Source organism: Cucurbita moschata, unplaced genomic scaffold (assembly GCF_002738365.1).
Source record: "Cucurbita moschata cultivar Rifu unplaced genomic scaffold, Cmos_1.0 Cmo_Scf00009, whole genome shotgun sequence".
NCBI lineage: Eukaryota > Viridiplantae > Streptophyta > Magnoliopsida > Cucurbitales > Cucurbitaceae > Cucurbita > Cucurbita moschata.
In genome coordinates this window covers 3,235,197-3,253,538 of record NW_019268525.1, presented here as the reverse complement: position 1 = coordinate 3,253,538, position 18,342 = coordinate 3,235,197, and the positions used below count along the sequence as shown (strand labels likewise).

The window sequence follows — 18,342 nt, the reverse complement described above, 5'->3', positions numbered from 1 at the left end:
GTTTTTTTTTTTTTTTTTTTTTTTTTGGAAGTAGGAACATTAGGAAATTGAAGGATCGTCGACTTTGGATTGAAGTGTGATTACATTGTCACATTGTGGAATTTTTTAGCTGCTGGATGATGGATGTGTGTGTGTATCCAGTTGCCGCTTGCTTCCTGCCTTATTTCGATCTTCTGTGGCGAATTTTATCAGAGGTGGCCAAATTAAGCGGGAAAATTGGAAAATTTGAGTGGGAATCAGTTCTTCCACCACCTAGCGTTGCGGGCTCCTGCGGCGAATTTCATCTGAGTAATGGACTTCAACACCCAGAGGAATGCTACGAAGTTACTGTGGCGAATTTCATTTGGGTAACCTATATATATGCCTACGTATGGTTATAACCTTTGCATAGTATCGTGATTTACTACCTGTGACATGGGTAGTGCCTGTCTTGCAATGAATGATCCTTCAACTTTCTAATTCAGTGGTTTAAGATGCTCAAAATCATATTGACTTTGACGATCCATAACTAACTAACTTGTATTTGGACACTTTTGATGTTAATCTTTAAGATACAGACCAGCCCAACTTCTGCAGTGACCTTTTACGTTTTTTTAAAAAAATCTTTTAGTTTTTGTCTGCTATGTGTACGTAGATCAACTGAGGTACCGACAGTTTGCCAAGTGTTCCCGGCATGAAGGAACCAGTGATATCATTCTAGTGTCTAGTATGATGTGAACTTGAAAATTGAACTACTTTAGGTACTTGTCCTTTTCGTTATTCAGTAGAATACTCTAAGTGAAATGCTTTTGGTAACAGGGAAAGCTTCGTTGGACCTGGGTCCTTAGGATATCACTTCAGAAAATATGGATCTAACGTACCTGTAGAAATTGGAATTGATGATACAATTGATATCTAGTAATTTGTCTGTTTGTGTTTATTAGCGAGCTTTATATATTAAGCATTTTTGTAGATACTTTGTTGGGTTTTTGTTTGTTTGTTTGTTTCTATGTCTTTTTGTTGCAGGGAGGGGGCCCATGATTGTCTTTCACCCTATAATATTTGTAGATGATTAAGTGTGCATATATTTTTTTCTCTTTTCATCGTTGTCTTTGCAAGAGGAGAATAAAACTTCATGTGAAATTCCTTGCATGGGGCAGTGTCATTGAAAGAATTATGTTGTTTGTCTTATCGGGTTTCAATTCACAGATTAAAAGAAGAAATTTTCTGCAGGTCTTTTGGTTCATTGTGTAAGTTCGAAATCTCGATGACTGAAGGTCGAAAATGTTACTGTTAAGATAAAAATGTGAGAATGGAACTATACCGTTGCTATCTCATGATATTAAATTTTAGTTCCTTCACTAGCAAACAGCCTTTGATTTTGTGAAATAATGTTGTAGAGTTCACTATATGCAAGCAAGCAGCAGTAATCTGCTCCATTCATTATGGGCACAAGTAGGTATAGATCCTATAACTTAAGAGACTGGGAATTTGTTGTCAATTTAGAAGACCTTATTTATGTGTGTGCGCGTAGAAGTCAAATAATAGTCTTTAAAATGTTCACTATTTAATGTCCATTTCAGGTATCAAAACTCATTAGCCATTGGCTCTTCTCATCATGGATATAGATCTTAGGTTGCCTTCTGGTGAGCATGACAAAGATGAAGAATCAAATGCAATTAACAATATGTTGGATGTGAAAGAAAAACTTCATAATGGAGTTATTGGGAGTGGAAGTATGGTTGATACTACAGAGGGGATGCACATTGAAGATGGTGGAGATTCAAAACCCCCTCTGCTAGACATGGTAATGTTTAAAGAGGACACAAATTTGGAACCACTTCCTGGTATGGAATTTGAATCACACAGTGAAGCATATTCCTTTTATCAGGAATATGCTCGCTCTATGGGATTCAACACAGCAATACAAAATAGCCGCCGTTCAAAGACATCAAGGGAATTTATTGATGCAAAATTTGCTTGTTCCCGTTATGGTATGAAGAGAGAGTATGATAAGTCCTTCAATCGTCCACGTATAAGGCAAACTAAACAAGAAAGTGAAAATTCAACTGGTCGAAGAGCATGTGCGAAGACAGACTGCAAAGCTAGCATGCATGTGAAGAGGAGGGCGGATGGTAAATGGGTTATTCATAGTTTTTTTAAGTTGCATAACCACGAGCTTTTACCAGCTCAAGCTGTCAGTGAACAAACAAGAAAGATGTATGCTGCGATGGCTAGGCAGTTTGCTGAATACAAAAATGTGGTAGGGCTGAAGAATGACTCCAAGAATCCCTTTGATAAGGTCTGCAGTTTGGCTTTTGAAGCTGGCGATGCAAGGGTTTTACTTGACTTCTTTACTCAGATGCAGAATTTGAACTCTAACTTCTTTTATGCTGTAGATATTGGCGAAGATCACCGGCTAAGGAATTTATTTTGGATCGATGCAAAAAGTAGGCATGACTATATTTATTTTAATGATGTGGTTTCTCTTGATACTACCTACATTAGAAATAAATATAAGATGCCCCTTGCTTTCTTTGTTGGGGTGAATCAACATTATCAATTTATGTTGCTAGGATGTGCTTTGCTATCAGATACAAGTCCAGCAACATATGCATGGTTATTACGTACATGGTTGAAAGCAATTGGTGGACAGGCTCCAAAAGTCGTTATCACTGATCATGATAAGGTACTGAAGTCACTTATTCCAGAGGTGCTTCCAAATGTGTATCATCACTTCACTTTGTGGCATATATTAGGAAAACTTTCTGAAAACCTTGGTAATGTAATGAAACAACATGATAATTTTATGGCAAAATTTGAAAAATGCATCTATAGGTCATGGACAAAGGAAGAGTTTGAGAAAAGGTGGTGGAAACTGGTTAACAGATTTGAACTCAAGGAAAATGAGTTGGTTCAGTCCTTATGTGAAGATCTAAGACACTGGGCGCCTACATACATGACAGATGTCTTTTTGGCTGGAATGTCCACAGCACAACGATCTGAAAGTGTAAACTCTTTCCTAGATAAGTATTTGCACAAGAAGACCACTGTACAAGAGTTTGTGAAACAGTATGAAGCAGTTTTACAGGATAGGTATGAAGAGGAAGCAAAAGCTGATTTTGATACTTGGAACAAACAACCCACCTTAAAATCTCCTTCACCATTTGAGAAGAATGTTTCGGGGCTGTACACACATGCAGTATTTAAAAAATTTCAAGTTGAGGTCTTAGGTGCTGTTGCTTGCCATCCTAGGAGGGAAAAGCAAGATGATGAAAACATTACCTATCATGTTCAAGATCTTGATAAGAAACTTGACTTCATTGTTGTATGGAATGAACTGAAGTCGGAAGTTTCTTGTCTATGCCGGTTATATGAATCTAAAGGTTACCTTTGTAGACATGCTATGATTGTTCTTCAAATTTGTGAACTTTCTACTATTCCACCTCAATATATTTTAAAACGGTGGACAAAAGATGCTAAGAGCCACCAATTAATGGGAGAAGAACCTGAGCCAGGACAATCTCGGGTTCATCGGTACAATGATCTATGCCAACGAGCATTGAGATTGATTGAAGAGGGATCTTTGTACCGAGAGAGTTACAGTATTGCAGTGCATGCACTCGATGAAACGCTTGGACATTGTATTGGTATCAATAGTTCTAATAGAACTGTTTTAGAAGCTGGTACATCAGCAGCTCATGGTCTACTCTGCATTGAAGACGACAATCAGATTAGAAACATAGGCAAGACAAACAAGAAAAAAAATCCAACTAAGAAACGGAAGGTTAGTTGTTGCACTTTGGTGTTTTATGTTTTAAGTGCGTGTTGAAAATGACACTTTTGAATTTCAGGTGAATTTCGAGTCTGATGTCATGACTGTTGGAGCACAAGATAGCTTGCAGCAGATGGTTTGTCTGTCACCTTCATTATTATTATAATAATAAAATTATCCACGTTAATTTTCAACTCTTGCTTGTATTGATCCTGTTCGTGGATATATTATGAAGTAACATAATTTTTTTTAATTAGGGCTATAATTAACCCCGAGAGCTTGACTGTTGGAATTTGTTATTAAAACAATGTTTGTAACGTCTCAAGCTCACCCCTAGCAGATATAAGGGTGTGAGATCCCACATTGGTTGGGGAGGAGAATATTCTTTATAAGGGTGTGGAAACCTTTCCCTATCAGACACGTTTTAAAAACCTTGAGGGAAAACTCAAAAGGAAAAGTCCAAAGAGGACAATATTTGCAAACGGTGGACTTGACCTGTTAGAATGTTGATTCAAAATATTTTGGAGAACCCCGGAGATATTGATAATGAAAATACTACATTTTTTAAGAGATTAGAACTGAAGAAAAGTATCAGTCCATAGAAACGTAATTCGACTGGGAGGTAAGACGTCAGCCGTATTTAGGCTTCAAGGACTCATCTGTGCAAAGTCTGATTCTGAAGGAAGAAAAATCTCCAAAACCTTAAATTTTAGATCCGGCTAAAGAATTCAAGATGACCACCCAATCATTTTTCTGATTGAATTTGATCCAATCTTAACCTTCTGGAAAGGTCCCGAAAACTTATGTAATAACTCAAACCTATTGCTAGCAGACATTGTACTCTTTAGGCTTTCTCTTTCGATCTTCCCTTCAAGGTTTTTAAAACGAGTCTGTTAGGGAGAGGTTTCCAAACCCTTATAAAAATGCTTCGTTCTCCTCCCCAACCGATGTGGGATCTCACAATCTACTCCCCTTTTGGGCCCAGCGTCCTCGCTGACACTCGTACTCTTCTCCAATCGGTGGGACCCCCCCCCAATCCACCCCCATTTGGTGTTCAGCCTTCTCGCTAACACATCGCCTGGTGTCTGGCTCTGATATCATTTGTAACAGCCCAAGCCCACTGCTAGCAGATATTGTCCTCTTTGAGCTTTCCCTTGAGGGGAGGCTCTGATATCATTTGTAACAGCCCAAGCCCACTGCTAGCAGATATTGTCCTCTTTGAGCTTTCCCTTTCGGGCTTCCCCTCAAGGTTTTTAAAACGTGTCTGCTAGGGAGAGGTATCACACCCTTATAAAGAATGCTTCGTTCTCCTCCCAAACCGATGTGGGATCTCACAACTTCAATCTTACAAACCGTGCTAAATAATTTAAGATGCCACATGCTCAATTTTCTCAATGAACTTGATCCAATCTTCCACTTCTGTTTTTAGGAAATTCTTTCTGAACTCCAAATTCCAGCAATCTTTCAAAGTTAATTATTATAGGTTCTACCGCTAGGTTCTGGTTTTGAACTTTTCAAATTTATTGGGGCATTATAAGTGATTAAATGTTCTTTAAAAAGTTGTTCTATCTAGAGGGAAGCTACAAAGTATTGTCAATATGTATATGATTCTTTGCCTTCTCTCTTTCTCAGGACAAATTAAGCTCAAGAGCAGTAACCCTTGATGGCTATTTTGGCACACAGCCAAGTGTGCAAGGAATGGTATGATTTTCTTGTGTCTCTCTCTTTAGCATCTTAATTAGTGAACTGGCAAAGTTTTCAGTTCCATGCACTCATGTCTTCTCAGGTACAACTTAACTTAATGGCACCAACCCGTGATAATTATTATGGAAATCAACAGGCCATCGGAGGGCTGGTAAGCTTTATGGTGGCACAAAAAAGTATGTGTGGGTTCAGTCCAAGTATACATGAACTCATTGGAAATTCTGGGTTCTTTTATCTATAGGGGCAATTAGACTCAATAGCACCTAGCCATGATGGTTATTATGCTGATCAACAGAGTATCCATGCACTGGTATGTGAGATTCGAGATGTGTTATTCAGCCTATTTGCATTCTAGTCACCACATTTTACAAAATTGGTTCATTCCTGCAGGGACAAATGGATTTTTTCCGAACACCGACTGGTTTCACCTATGGCATTCGGGTTAGTTTACCGAACACGACGGATATCTTCCACTACATTATGCAATTTATATGTCATCGACATTCAATAATTACCCTTGTGGCAGGATGATCCCAATGTACGAACAACTCAGTTGCATGATGATGCATCAAGACAAACATGATTAACCACTAATCTTAGTGAAGGTGCTTCACTAGTGGATATTTGTATTTAGCCATAAAATGAACTTATCATTTCCCAGGTGCAGGAAACAACACATTCTTCTAGTGTCTGTCAAAAAAGTTAGTGGCTGGAGATATACCAAATGTTGGTCCTCCTTAGGCGATTGTATCATAATAACAAGTATGTAGTTCTCATCATTATCATTTATTTTACATGGTTCTTATTCAAAGATGATAGCGTAACACCAAGTCAGCCCAAAGTTATCTGTATGTTTGATTCTTAGTATAAGACGATGTAATTTTTAGAACGAGTTGTTATGAACTGGTAGTTTCTTGTTTAAGGTGTAACTAGAGTAGGTGGAGCTGGAATAGTTGGTTTCTGATTGAAAAATCTGTGGATTCAGGTCCAAAAAGCCAAAGGTTTATATGGTCGGATGCTATCAAAGCCCTTGTTATCTAAATGGTGGCCAGAGCAGGATATGAGAGGTTTGGTGAAATGCCACAGTTCGATAAATTTCTTACCTTTGAAGATGATAGTCATCTTCATCAATCAATCACGTATTTGTTTCTAGCTTCTATTTGTTTTTCCTCAAGTTTTCTCTCGGGATCATATTCTTCTTCTCACATGTCTAATTGTTTTGAGGGGAAGGTTAAAAATGAAACTCAAACAAATAATAAAGAGCAATCAAAGCTGATCTGAAATAGAGCACAAATAACACATGATATATCATGGAAATCTACCTCAACGGATAAAACTAAACCAATATAGTGTAGTGAAACATTTTAACAAAAACAGCACGCGCTGACATATCCGCGCGTGTAGTTTTAGGAAAAACAAAACATCCCCAAATGTGGAATGCTTTATTTGAGCTAAAGATTCAATCTTGTTGCGCCGACAGGGCGTGGCAAAACCCAAAGGCGAGTGAATTTGACTCAATTCTCCCAAATTCTTTCAAGCCCTACTTTCCCCAATCGAAGGAACCCCCTTCCCCACTCGCTCAAATCCTCCGCTCGCTGCTACAGCCTATTGCTTCGCTTCCCGGATTCTTAAGAAACCGTTCTTTCTTCAGGTTTCTTTCAACTTCATGCCAGCCTCTTCTCTCTCGTTTTTGTTTTACTTTTAAGTCTTAATTTGCTGGGTTTCTGTGTCATTTTTCTTCGATCCTGATGATGTTTTGATGGTGTTTTCTTATGGGCTCCCCCTCCTATATCTGTTTTGTCGCTGAGGGAGTATCGATGGAGAATTGTATATATGCTTAGCGTTCTTAATGGGGTTTGGGAAATGTGCCATTCAATAGTTCCTGCTCCTTCCCCACCCACTTAGTTTTAGCTAAGCCGAGAAGAGTTTTTCTGTATGTTTGGTTTCTCTATCAGAGTTGGGAAATTATGTCCTTATAGTACTCCGTACTTCTTGAATTGGGTTTCTGTCGATTATCACTTCTAGACTTTTGTCTCTGAGTTGCTAACAAATCTCTGTGCTTGTAGTCAGCGTAAAAGTTGACGTTTTAATGAACTTTCCTTTCAAGAATCTTGCGACATTCGGTCGGGTTTGTCTACAGGATTTCTAAAAAACAGACAAATTGCAGTTCTCACAGATTTTAATGTCAGTCGTAGTGTAGATTTTGTAACTTATGGAGGACTATATGTTTAAAGTATTCGATGCCTCATTTGTTTGTAATTCGATGTCCCTGTTTTTGAAGTCTTTAATCTTGTGAATGTTGGCATTTGGTAATCTACATACTAAGTTTATTTGATTTATTGAACAGGGTGAATTAAATAGCTTGAATAATGGATTTGAGAGTTCCTGGATTATGCCTTGGGATGTTGTCAAGTAAAGTGAGTGTGATCTCTCTTATCATTTCAGGATTATATAGAAAATTACTTGCAGGGAAATTCTGTCAAAGAGACAGATTGTAAATTATGCTTTGATGAAAAGGAAAGGATTATGTAGCAACATCTAGGTGAGATGTGAAAACTCTGCTTCTTACTGCTGGAAAAAATGGTCGACGTTGTGGCTGAAATGCATGATAGAGATGATGGAATTGTTAGTTTACCGAAGGACATCCTGTTTGAAGGGGACATAGATTTTGAGCCACGGAGTGGAATTGAATTTGAATCCCACGAAGCTGCATACACATTTTATCAAGAGTATGCCAAATCAATGGGATTCACCACATCGATTAAGAATAGTCGACGTTCAAAGAAATCAAAAGAGTTTATTGATGCAAAATTTGCATGTTCAAGATATGGAGTTACTCCTGAATCTGAGAATGGAAATAGTCGAAGGCCAAGCGTGAAAAAAACCGACTGTAAAGCCAGTATGCATGTGAAGAGAAGGCCAGATGGAAGATGGATTATTCATGAATTCATAAAAGATCATAATCATGAGTTTTTACCTGCTCTTGCATATCATTTCCGCATCCATAGGAATGTAAAGCTTGCAGAGAAGAACAACATCGTCATATTACATGCTGTTAGTGAAAGAACACGGAGGATGTATGTTGAGATGTCGAAAAAACGTGGTGTGTACAGAAATGTTGGTTTCCCGCAGATTGACACAACTTATCAGTTCAACAAAGGCCAGTATTTAGCGCTTGATGAGGGTGATGCGCAAGTATTGCTGGAGTATTTTAAGCGTATCCAAAAGGAGAATCCTTACTTTTTCTATGCTATAGACTTGAATGAAGAGCAACGTCTGAGAAACTTGTTTTGGGTCGATGCCAAAAGTAGGAACGATTATGTTAGTTTCAGTGACGTTGTTTCATTCTAGATATCATACATTAAAACCAATGATAAGCTTCCCTTTGCTCCTTTCATTGGAGTGAACCATCACGGGCAGTCAATGGTGCTTGGTTGTGCATTGGCTGCAGATTGCACTAAACCAACATTTACCTGGTTGTTGAAGACATGGCTTAGAGCAATGGATGGTCAAGCTCCCAAAGTTATCATTACCGATCAGGACAAAGCCTTGAAATTAGCCATTGAAGAAGTGTTTCCAAATACCCGCCATTGCTTTGCTCTTTGGCATATAATGGAAAAGATTCCTGAAACTCTTGCTCATGTAATCAAACGACACAAAAACTTCTTGTCAAAATTTAGCAAGTGCATCTTGAAGTCGTGGACGGATGAGCAATTTGATATGAGATGGTGGAAGATGGTTACTAGATTTGAGCTTCAAGATGACAAATGGATTCAATCATTATATGATGATCGTAGAAAATGGGTACCAACTTATATGGAGGAAATCTTCTTGGCTGGAATGTCAACTGCTCAACGTTCTGATAGTACGAACGCGTTCTTTGACAAATACATTCACAAGAAAATTACGCTTAAGGAGTTCTTGAAACAATATGGAAACATTCTGCAAAATAGATATGAAGAGGAAACAATAGCAGATTTTGATACATTACACAAACAACCAGCCTTGAAATCTCCTTCTCCCTGGGAAAAACAAATGTCTACAATTTACACGCACACGATATTTAAGAAATTCCAAGTCGAAGTTTTGGGCGTAGTTGGCTGTCATCCAAGAAAAGAAAGTGAAGATGGTGGCATTACTACCTTCAGAGTTCTGGACTGTGAGAAAGATGAGCATTTTTTAGTGAAGTGGCATGAATTGAACTCTGAAGTTTCTTGTTTCTGTCGTTTGTTTGAATATAATGGTTTTCTTTGTAGATATGCATTGATTGTGTTACATATGCATCGTTTTTCAAGCATCCCACCTCAATATCTTCTAAGAAGGTGGACAAAAGATGCAAAGAGCAGGCAAGCAAATACTACTGAAGGAACAGAATTCAGACAGAACAGAGTACAACGTTACAATAATCTATGTAAAAAAGCTATTGAGTTAAGTGAAGAAGGATCACAATCAGAGGAGTGTTATAATATTGTCATTCGTGCATTAGTAGAAGCTCTGAAGAATTGTGTCAATATTAACAACTCAAAAAGTGCTCCAGCAGAATCGAGCGTTAATGGCTATGGTGTACGTGAGGAAGAGGAGAACCAAGAAAGCATAGCTGCTAAAGCAAATAAGAGGAGTACGAACAGAAAACGAAAGGTTGGTTTTCCAGTCTGTTTGATATGCTAAGACAAACAAGGCAGAAACATTTTTTGATTCTGGAATTCCTTTGTTCAGGTACAAACAGAAACAGCTATGATACTTGATGAATCCCAGAACAACTTGCAGCAAATGGTTCAATCTCCCTACTATGTTCTTCGTTAGCAATGTGCATTTATCATCATAGATAAACAAATTCTTATTGGATTTTCTACTTGCAGGATGGTTTAACCTCAGATAGCATGACCCTGAGTGGATATTATGGATCCCAACAGAATGTTCAAGGATTGGTAGGATATTTTATTAGCTTATGACTTCATAGATGCTATTGTTAAGCTACTGGTGATTGCAGGTACAGTTGAACTTGATGGAGCCTCCCCACGATGCTTCGTATTATGTCAATCAACAAAGTATTCAAGGGCTGGTTAGTCTTGCTATGGTTGTGTTAGATACTCAATGATCATGAAGGTTGTTTAATTGTTTATGAATCAAGTTCAATATATTCTTTTTTCAGGGACAATTGAATACAATTGCAGCCAGTCAGGATGGGTTTTTTGGGGCGCAGCATAATGGCATTCATGCACTGGTATCTGAGATTATTTCAAAAAATATACTTGAGGGAACGTTTTCTTCAACAGATATCTGATAGATCTTTTTCTGGTTGAATTTACATACAGGTGGATTATCGACCAGCAACAAGTCATAGTTATAGTTTACAGGTTTGTTTAATACGTTATTTTAGAATTGTGCTGCAATCTTTTGTTGGTGGTTTGGCTGTTCTTGACCTGTCAAAACTATTGCAGGATGAGCAACATTTAAGATCTGCCCAGCTTCATGGCAGTACCTCAGGACATACTTGATGAAGCAACAGCCATCTTTTCATGGTTAGTTGAGTTGTACAAAAAGTATATACATGACACAGGCCCAGACGCCGTAGTTTCGATACTCGATTGTCTTTTACTTAGAATAGTGATAGAAGAAAAAGCTGCATATTTATCAGTTAGCTTAGCTTTGTTATTTAGGCTGTCCAAAGAACAGTTTCATCTCAACAAGTTGATAATGCTTAGTTCCAAGAGTAATCTGTTCGATCTGACTCTCTGTCGAGAATTCTTACTCAACATGTATATTTCTGCTCGAGGATAATGCACCATTATTAATGAACTGAACCGACATCCAATGAGCTAAATTCTCCCTAGTGAGAAGAAAGATATATATTTCCCAAGCATTATCATGTAGCACAAATAAGTGTACCATATTCATGGGGTGACAAGAATGTTAGCTATCAATTTACTTGTGATCTTCTTCTCAGTTTGCACCACAGCCCACTTTTGGTATGTATGGTAGCCCCAGTGACTAGTTCCACAGATTCTGGACTTCCTTTTAGTTGCACATCAAACTTCTGCAGCAACATGGCCAGTGCTATAGTTGACTCCATTAGAGCAAATTGATCTCCCACACATTTTCTAGGTCCTCCTCCAAATGGCAAGAAGGAAAAGTCTGATATAATCTGAGATAGTCAACGAATGAATCCATCATTAACCGATATAAAATAATGATGCATCTGTTTTATATTAGGACCAATAGTTGGTACGTTACCTCATTTGGGTATAGAGCTCCCGGGCTTCTAGAAGGATCGAAACCATCCCATCCTTCAATTCCATCGCTCGCTTTGTTTACCTGAAATCTCTCTGGTTCGAAATCTCGAGGGTTATCCCAGAAGTATGGGGATCTATGGAGATTGTAAACCTAAAAGTTACAGAATAGGTTCATGAAAAGCAAGTAGACAACATGCAAATGGAAGAGAGTGAAAGAGACATCAGAATATTCTCAGCTTTACCACAAAAAAGAACCAATGCAATTAAAAACACTCAGAATAAGCACCTCCAGTGCCATCTTCAACTTACAGAGATGAAGATGTCAGTCCCTGCAGGAATTGGATATCCATTTTTGTCACCATTATATCCTCCTGCACAATTACCATTGCACACATGGCTTAAGGGTATAATAACAGCATTATCTTTAAGGTCGAAAAGACGAGAGAGAAGAGAAGACCATTCGACTAAACGTTGTGTATGCTTAACATATTCAACCATCAAAGCTGAACAGCTCTTCTTAGCTAGCTCTAGCTTCCCATAACACATTCAGGACATGGTGATTTAAACAGAAAATTTCCCTTCAATGTTCTCTTTGCACCACTTACATGTGATGAAGGTTATTTTCAGTTGGTACCTGGTAATGTATCTGGTTTGAGAGCTCGTCTTATTAGCAATGGTGGTTGAGGAAACAAACGAAGAGTCTCGGCGACGATAAGTCTGATATACCTGACAGCATATTACAACCAAACTTCACTCAAGCAAATATGCTCAGAAATCTATGTACATTGGAACAACTGAACTGATGTGTCTCCATTTTAACTCTTAAGCTTTGAGGGAAACAAAAAAGAGAGTATTAAGCAGAATATTTGGAAACAGAGATCTTTCTTACTTCAATTCTTTGAGTAATTCAAAATTTGGCCTTCCCTTGCCAAGAACCAAATCAACCTCTTCTTGAGCTTTTTTCATTTTTGAAGGGTTCTGCAAAACCAACAATGAGGCCTTAACTTAAACAAAAGAAGCCATCATAGAACTTCAATCTATATCACTTTATGAATGATGGCAACGAGGCAGAGCCAAATGCTTACTTGTGCAAGCAAAAAAACAGCCCATGTAAGCACAGCAGCAGTTGTTTCATGGCCAGCAATAAGCATCGTCATCAGATCGTCCCTGAGCTGTTGACATTACATATATAGATGTGAAAGTCGATCAAGGTAAACACATTTTGGCCATTTATTATCTGATAGGTAAGGAAAAATCTGAGTCCTTCCTATCCTCTTCAACACTTTTTAGACGTTTACCTGAAAAGTATTACTCTATTGTAGCCTAACTAACTAGCCGCATATGACTTCACAACTTAAACTTTGACTATCACTTTACCTGCCGATCATCGACATCAGCACCCCGCATATCAACTAAGAAACGCAAAAGACTGGCATCCTGAAAAATATGACATAATACAGTGAGCCATTTATGATCTTTGTGAAGCATCTAAGTACAACACCTGGAAACACTCGGGAGGATAGAAGAGACCTTGAGATTTAAATAGTCCCTCTGCTGCAATTTCTCGACATCCGCTTCCTGTTAGGAGATGCAACCAAAGTCAAGTCCAGGCTGTTGCTTCAAACAAATTTGTTCTGACATGCCTACACAATGAGTAACTAAGGTGTGTACTACTTAAAGGCACCTGTGACATGGAAAACAAAGGACAGATCTATGCCTTGCTTCACCATGGAAGAAGAAAAGAAAAAAACAGCTCATAAAGGTTCAAACAAGAAATAGTAGTTTCTTAAACTAGCTTGTCAGTTACTGCTTTCAATAGATTTTTCAAATATGGGTCTTAGGCTCATAGTTGGAAGAAGAATTCGGTGAATGTTGATGTCCTTATGAACTAATTGTGTATCTTGCTCAAACCTTGTGTTTATTTCTACAAGAAAATAAAAACACAGCCACGGGTAGAGATTTGAAAACATGATCGAGTTAGAAAACATGATTGAGTTTTGTAGCTGTAGCAGTCCAAGTCCACTACTAGTAGATATTGTCCTCTTTGAGCTTTCCCTTCCGGGTTTTCCCTTAAGGTTTTAAAACGCGTCTGCTAGGGAGAGGTTTCTACACCCTTGTAAAGAATGCTTCATTTCCTTCTCCAACCAAGGTGGGATCTCACAATCCACCCCCCTTGGGTGCCCAGCATCCTCAGCATCCTCATTGGCATACTGCCCGGTATATGGCTCTGATACCATTTGTAACAGCCAAAACCCACCGTTAGCAGATATTGTCCTCTTTGAGCTTTCCCTTTCAGACTTCCCCTTGACATAAAAGAATAAAGAATGAAACTTAACTTATAAAGAATATTCCATGCTAAAAGATCATCAATATGAATATAAATTGCAAACGATAGCAACATGGCAAGATTTCCTACTTTCCTAGAAAAGTTTACTTCACCAGAAAAATTTGCCAACTTAAGTGTCAAGCCTCAGCTCACCTCTCGGGTTTCTCTTGCGTTTCGTATTAGGCCATCGAGACAGTCGTTAATAACCTTAAGGTCACTATGGAATTTACGTTGCCTCGGGACTATCCACCTTGCCAAAGGTACTTTCCAATATGGGATATAGAAAGTTGATCTATGCTCTGCTTCAAAAAGGGTTCCATATACAGCCTGCAAAACATTTGTAAAAGTGCTGATTAAGAATGCTTGATGTTCATGGTTTAGGTATGCACTAGACATAAAATTAAGACGACAAAAACCATACGATCTCTAAAAATAACGGGACACCAGACAACCTGGATCATGTTACAAAGAGGTTCCAAATCCTAGCTTGATAACGAACAAACAAACCACCATATACGTGTAGGATTATAATGTGGATAGTTCGATTTCTTCAAACCTTAATCACTGGGGATTCCTTGGTTACAGAACCAAAATCATAGTTGAAAACACCAAGTCCAATGATATCAAGAGCCAAATTTGAAAACTCTGCTTCCATATCCAACTCAATGGTTTTATCCTCATGAACTTCACCTTCTCCTAAAAGCTTCTCTAATTTCCGTATCGATCGTTCTGAACAATCAGCGAACACTTTGGCCATAGCTTCCAAGTATAACGCATGGAATCCAGGAGCTATAACTGTAACTCAAAATGAAATCATTCAACGTCTCTAAAAGGTTATAAAGCAGAAGTCAATATATTGATCAAATTTTGCTTGCTAACCTCGTCTCCTCTGCTTCCAAGTGTCTAAGTCAGCTGGTATTAGTCCTTTACCCATTATGGGTTCTAGAATATCAGCAAGCACTCCCTAGTTGAGTATATTTACAGTAGCAATAAGACGTTATGACAACACAAAGTGCTAAGTATATTTGATTAGTATGGAATTTTACATGAATATTGCGGCTAATCTGAAGAAAAGCTGTAAGAACATGGACAAAACTAGCCATGTCCTCTACTGTATTGATAATGACCAAGTTCACTCAAAGCAACAAATCACTGTACTGACGTTTTAGCTAATCTTTCATGTGGTTGTTTACATAACTATTAAACAGATAAATTCAGATGTTACATTTTCCTTTCAAGAAAAGAGATAACAACATCAGGATAGTACAAGAAATAGCTCATTAAGAAGAAAAGAAAAAAAGTGGTAGATGGTCCATGTAACGACCCGAGGCCACCGCTAGTAGATCTTGTCCACTTTGGCCCATTACGTATTGCTGTCAACCTCACGGTTTTGATACATGTCTACTTGGGAGAGGTTTTCACACCCTTATAAGGAATGTTTCGTTCCCCTATTCGTAACAACCCGAGGCCACCGCTAGTAGATATTGTCTATTTTGGCCCGTTACGTATCGTTGTCAGCCTCACGGTTTTAAAATGCGTCTACTAGGGAGCGGCTTCCGTATATGGAATGTTTCGTTCTCCCATTTGTAACAACCCAAGGCTACCGCTAGCAAATATTGTTTGCTTTGACCCATTACGTAATGTCGTCAGCCTCACGGTTTTAAAACATGTCTACTAGGGAGAGGTTTTCACACTCTTATAAGGAATGTTTCGTTCCTCCATTTGTAACAACCCGAGGCCACCGCTAGCAAATATTGTCCGCTTTGGCCCATTACGCATCATCGTCAGCCTCATGGTTTTAAAACGTGTCTACTAGGGAGAGGTTTACACACCCAGATAAGGAATGTTTCGTTCCCTCAATTGTAACAACACAAGGTCACCACTAACAGATATTGTCCGTTTTTGCCCATTACGTATCGCCGTCAGCCTCACGATTTTAAAACACGTCTACTAGGGAGAGGTTTCCACACTCTTATAAAGAATGTTTCGTTCCCCCATTTGTAACGACCCGATGCCACCGCTAGCAGATATTGTCCACTTTGACCCATTATGTATCGTTGTTAGCTTCACAGTTTTAAAACGCGTCTACTAGGGAGAGGTTTCCACACTCTTACCAAGAATGTTTTATTCCCCCATTTGTAACAACCCGAGGCCACCGCTAGCAGATATTATCTGCTTTGACCCATTACGTATCGCTGTCAGCCTCACAGTTTTAAAACGCGTCTACTAGGGAGAGGTTTCCACACTCTTACAAGAAATATTCGTTCCCCCATTGGTAACAACCCGAGGCCACTGCTAGCACATATTGTCCGCTTTAACCTATTGCATATCGCCGTCAGCCTCACGGTTTTAAAACGCGTCAACTAGGGAGAAGTTTCCACACCCTTATAAGGAATGTTTCGTTCCCCTCTCCAACCAATGTGGGATCTCACAGTCCATTTCCTTCGAAATCTAGCTAAATTATACACTGCCTAACAATCAGAAAGAAAGAAGTTGATTCAACATTACCTTATCATAACTAAATGCATTTTCTCGAAGAATATATCTTGCCACAATAGGATCCGATACAACAACAAAGGCTTTTGGTCCAAAGGCAAGTTTATAAACAGATCCATGCTGCAACATGAAGAAAGAAATCAATAGGTAAATGTTCATTCCAAACCGAAGAAACATAGAGAACTTAGAGGACTTTTACACAACAATGTCCAACCACGTCGAACTAGCCACAACATCAACCGATCAACAACGTTATAAGGCGTATAAGGGAACGAGTGTCCTTGTAAGGTCAGTTGAAGAAACTGATGAACAAGTTATGAAAGATATGCATACCTCTAAGAACCAATCATATAGTGCAAAAAAGAGTGGGCGACCAAACAAATCAGAGACTGCACCTTCAGCTATCGGCATAGATCCAAGATTTCCACCGTTTAACAAATTAGTTAGAAGATTGCTTGCATTGTCAAGTAAATTTCTCTTAGTTTTAGGTTCATCAACTTGAGTTGATTGGCATCTGCACAAACATTCAAACGATTGCCCTATAAACAACGAGTTCTACAAGCATAGCCACACTCTCTAAATAGAACAACAAAAACTACAGCGAATTTTAATGAATCAATCAAGATCCATTTCCGAAACCCATGAATGATTTCCCAAAAAATAGTGAAAAACAGGAGAAAACAAGCATATATATGCTATCTATCTGAGAATCAACCCAAACTTTCACCAAATTAAACTCACGAAAACAACTGAAACAGACGCGAAAATTATCAGCAATGAAGAAAAACCGAAACAATTACCTAAGAACACGAGCTCTACGATTGGATTTGAGATACTTGGCGGGTCGTCGCGGCATACCCACAAACCCAAATTCATTTTTCTGAAGGTTTCCATTGAAGACAGCGGAAGGCAGATTCGATAGGGAACTGGCCGCCATTACCATTCCCACAAACCAACCGAGCGGTGAAGCTCAATAAGTAAATCACTTGATGAACTGGGTGGAAGTGGGAGATAAAACTTTTTTATTTCTTCAAAGGGAAAATCTATTGTACCGAAGGTCACAAAAGATTCGCAGTGCCTGACCTAATAAAGCTCTGGGAAAATGGTCGTCTGCTGAAGGATACTTTCGGTTGGTAAGATAAGAATTTGAGGTGGGTGCTGGGTGAGTAGTGCCGCTTACGAGCTGTCCACAAGCCGCAGATTTTGCGTGTTCGTCGTTAATACACTTGAAATTGGCTACTCAATGAGTTATGCACATCTAAATTTATGTTTTGGGTGGTAAGATTATGATTTGTTTGTGGTTACCTATGGTCGTCAGCCTCATAGTTTTAAAACGCGTTGATGAGGTAGAGGTTTCCACGCCCTTACAAGAAACGTTTCGTTCCCCTTACAATTTATCTCCTTGGGAACCCTTGGCTTTACACAATTATAGAAAATGTTTCATTCTCCTCACAATCCACCCCATTAGAGGCCAACGTCCTCGTTGGCACACCATTCAGTAACCTGGCTATGATACCATTGGTAACAACTCAAACTCACCGCTAGCAGATATTGTCCGCTTTAGCCCGTTATGTATCGCCGTCAACATTATGGCTTAAAAACGCTTCTGTTAGGAAAATTTTTCCATGCCCTTATAAGAAAAAGGTTGATTTGTTAATCACATCACGTAAAAAAAGAGTCATTAGGAAGGTACGGGGTAGTTTCCACTTAAAAGAGGGATGGAGTTGAAAATGAAATTTAATCTTAATTAAAATTTTGAAATGGACTAGACGACTTGACTCTCGTGATAGAAATGTTTGACTTTTAATTTCAAATTTTTACTCTTTAGG

At 38.7% G+C, this 18,342-nt stretch overlaps 3 protein-coding genes across 11 annotated transcripts in view; 2 read left to right on the top strand and 1 right to left on the bottom strand.

The window, feature by feature from the left end:
* Positions 1-8,685, top strand: part of LOC111447376 (protein FAR-RED ELONGATED HYPOCOTYL 3-like) — a 9,217-nt gene extending 532 nt beyond the window's left edge. Inside the window, exons 1-9 of one of the 9 annotated variants that reach the window (XR_002711255.1) lie at positions 13-3,766; positions 3,834-3,890; positions 5,387-5,455; positions 5,541-5,609; positions 5,700-5,768; positions 5,849-5,899; positions 5,985-6,220; positions 6,444-6,525; positions 7,806-8,685. Coding sequence is in view for 7 of the 9 variants with exons in the window: in XM_023086520.1 (XP_022942288.1) it covers positions 1,598-3,766; positions 3,834-3,890; positions 5,387-5,455; positions 5,541-5,609; positions 5,700-5,768; positions 5,849-5,899; positions 5,985-6,041 (2,541 nt within the window). In the remaining 2 variants the exon portion in view is untranslated. Of the gene's footprint in view, positions 1-12; positions 3,767-3,833; positions 3,891-5,386; positions 5,456-5,540; positions 5,610-5,699; positions 5,769-5,848; positions 5,900-5,984; positions 6,348-6,443; positions 6,598-7,805 lie in introns of those variants that run through there. The other 8 variants (XR_002711254.1, XM_023086519.1, XM_023086517.1 and 5 more) reach the window with 8 other exon arrangements.
* Positions 8,014-11,214, top strand: LOC111447377 (protein FAR-RED IMPAIRED RESPONSE 1-like). The gene is given in 7 exon segments (XM_023086522.1): positions 8,014-10,096; positions 10,175-10,231; positions 10,318-10,386; positions 10,449-10,520; positions 10,611-10,682; positions 10,774-10,815; positions 10,900-11,214. Coding segments are annotated over 7 exon segments (2,427 nt in total). The 5' UTR covers positions 8,014-8,038; the 3' UTR covers positions 10,957-11,214.
* On the bottom strand, positions 11,176-17,700 carry LOC111447380 (cytochrome P450 97B2, chloroplastic). The gene is made up of 14 exons (XM_023086524.1): positions 17,314-17,700; positions 16,847-17,027; positions 16,526-16,633; positions 14,897-14,981; positions 14,574-14,812; positions 14,171-14,344; positions 13,222-13,269; positions 13,069-13,128; positions 12,777-12,863; positions 12,581-12,669; positions 12,326-12,417; positions 12,001-12,062; positions 11,693-11,842; positions 11,176-11,603 (listed from the first exon to the last, which is right to left on the bottom strand). The coding sequence occupies exons 1-14, from the start codon at positions 17,454-17,456 to the stop codon at positions 11,379-11,381; spliced, it is 1,743 nt and encodes a 580-aa protein (XP_022942292.1). The 5' UTR covers positions 17,457-17,700; the 3' UTR covers positions 11,176-11,378.
* Between the last annotated feature and the right edge of the window lie 642 nt (positions 17,701-18,342).

Excerpts from the sequence above, each read along its gene's own strand:
- LOC111447380 (XM_023086524.1), bottom strand. The coding sequence starts at position 17,456 with ATGGTAATGGCGGCCAGTTCCCTATCGAATCTGCCTTCCGCTGTCTTC. Across the intron at positions 16,634-16,846 it reads TATATGATTGGTTCTTAGAG|CATGGATCTGTTTATAAACT; the intron begins GTATGCATATCT and ends TTCATGTTGCAG. Across the intron at positions 14,813-14,896 it reads TTGGAAGCAGAGGAGACGAG|TTATAGCTCCTGGATTCCAT; the intron begins GTTAGCAAGCAA and ends TTTGAGTTACAG.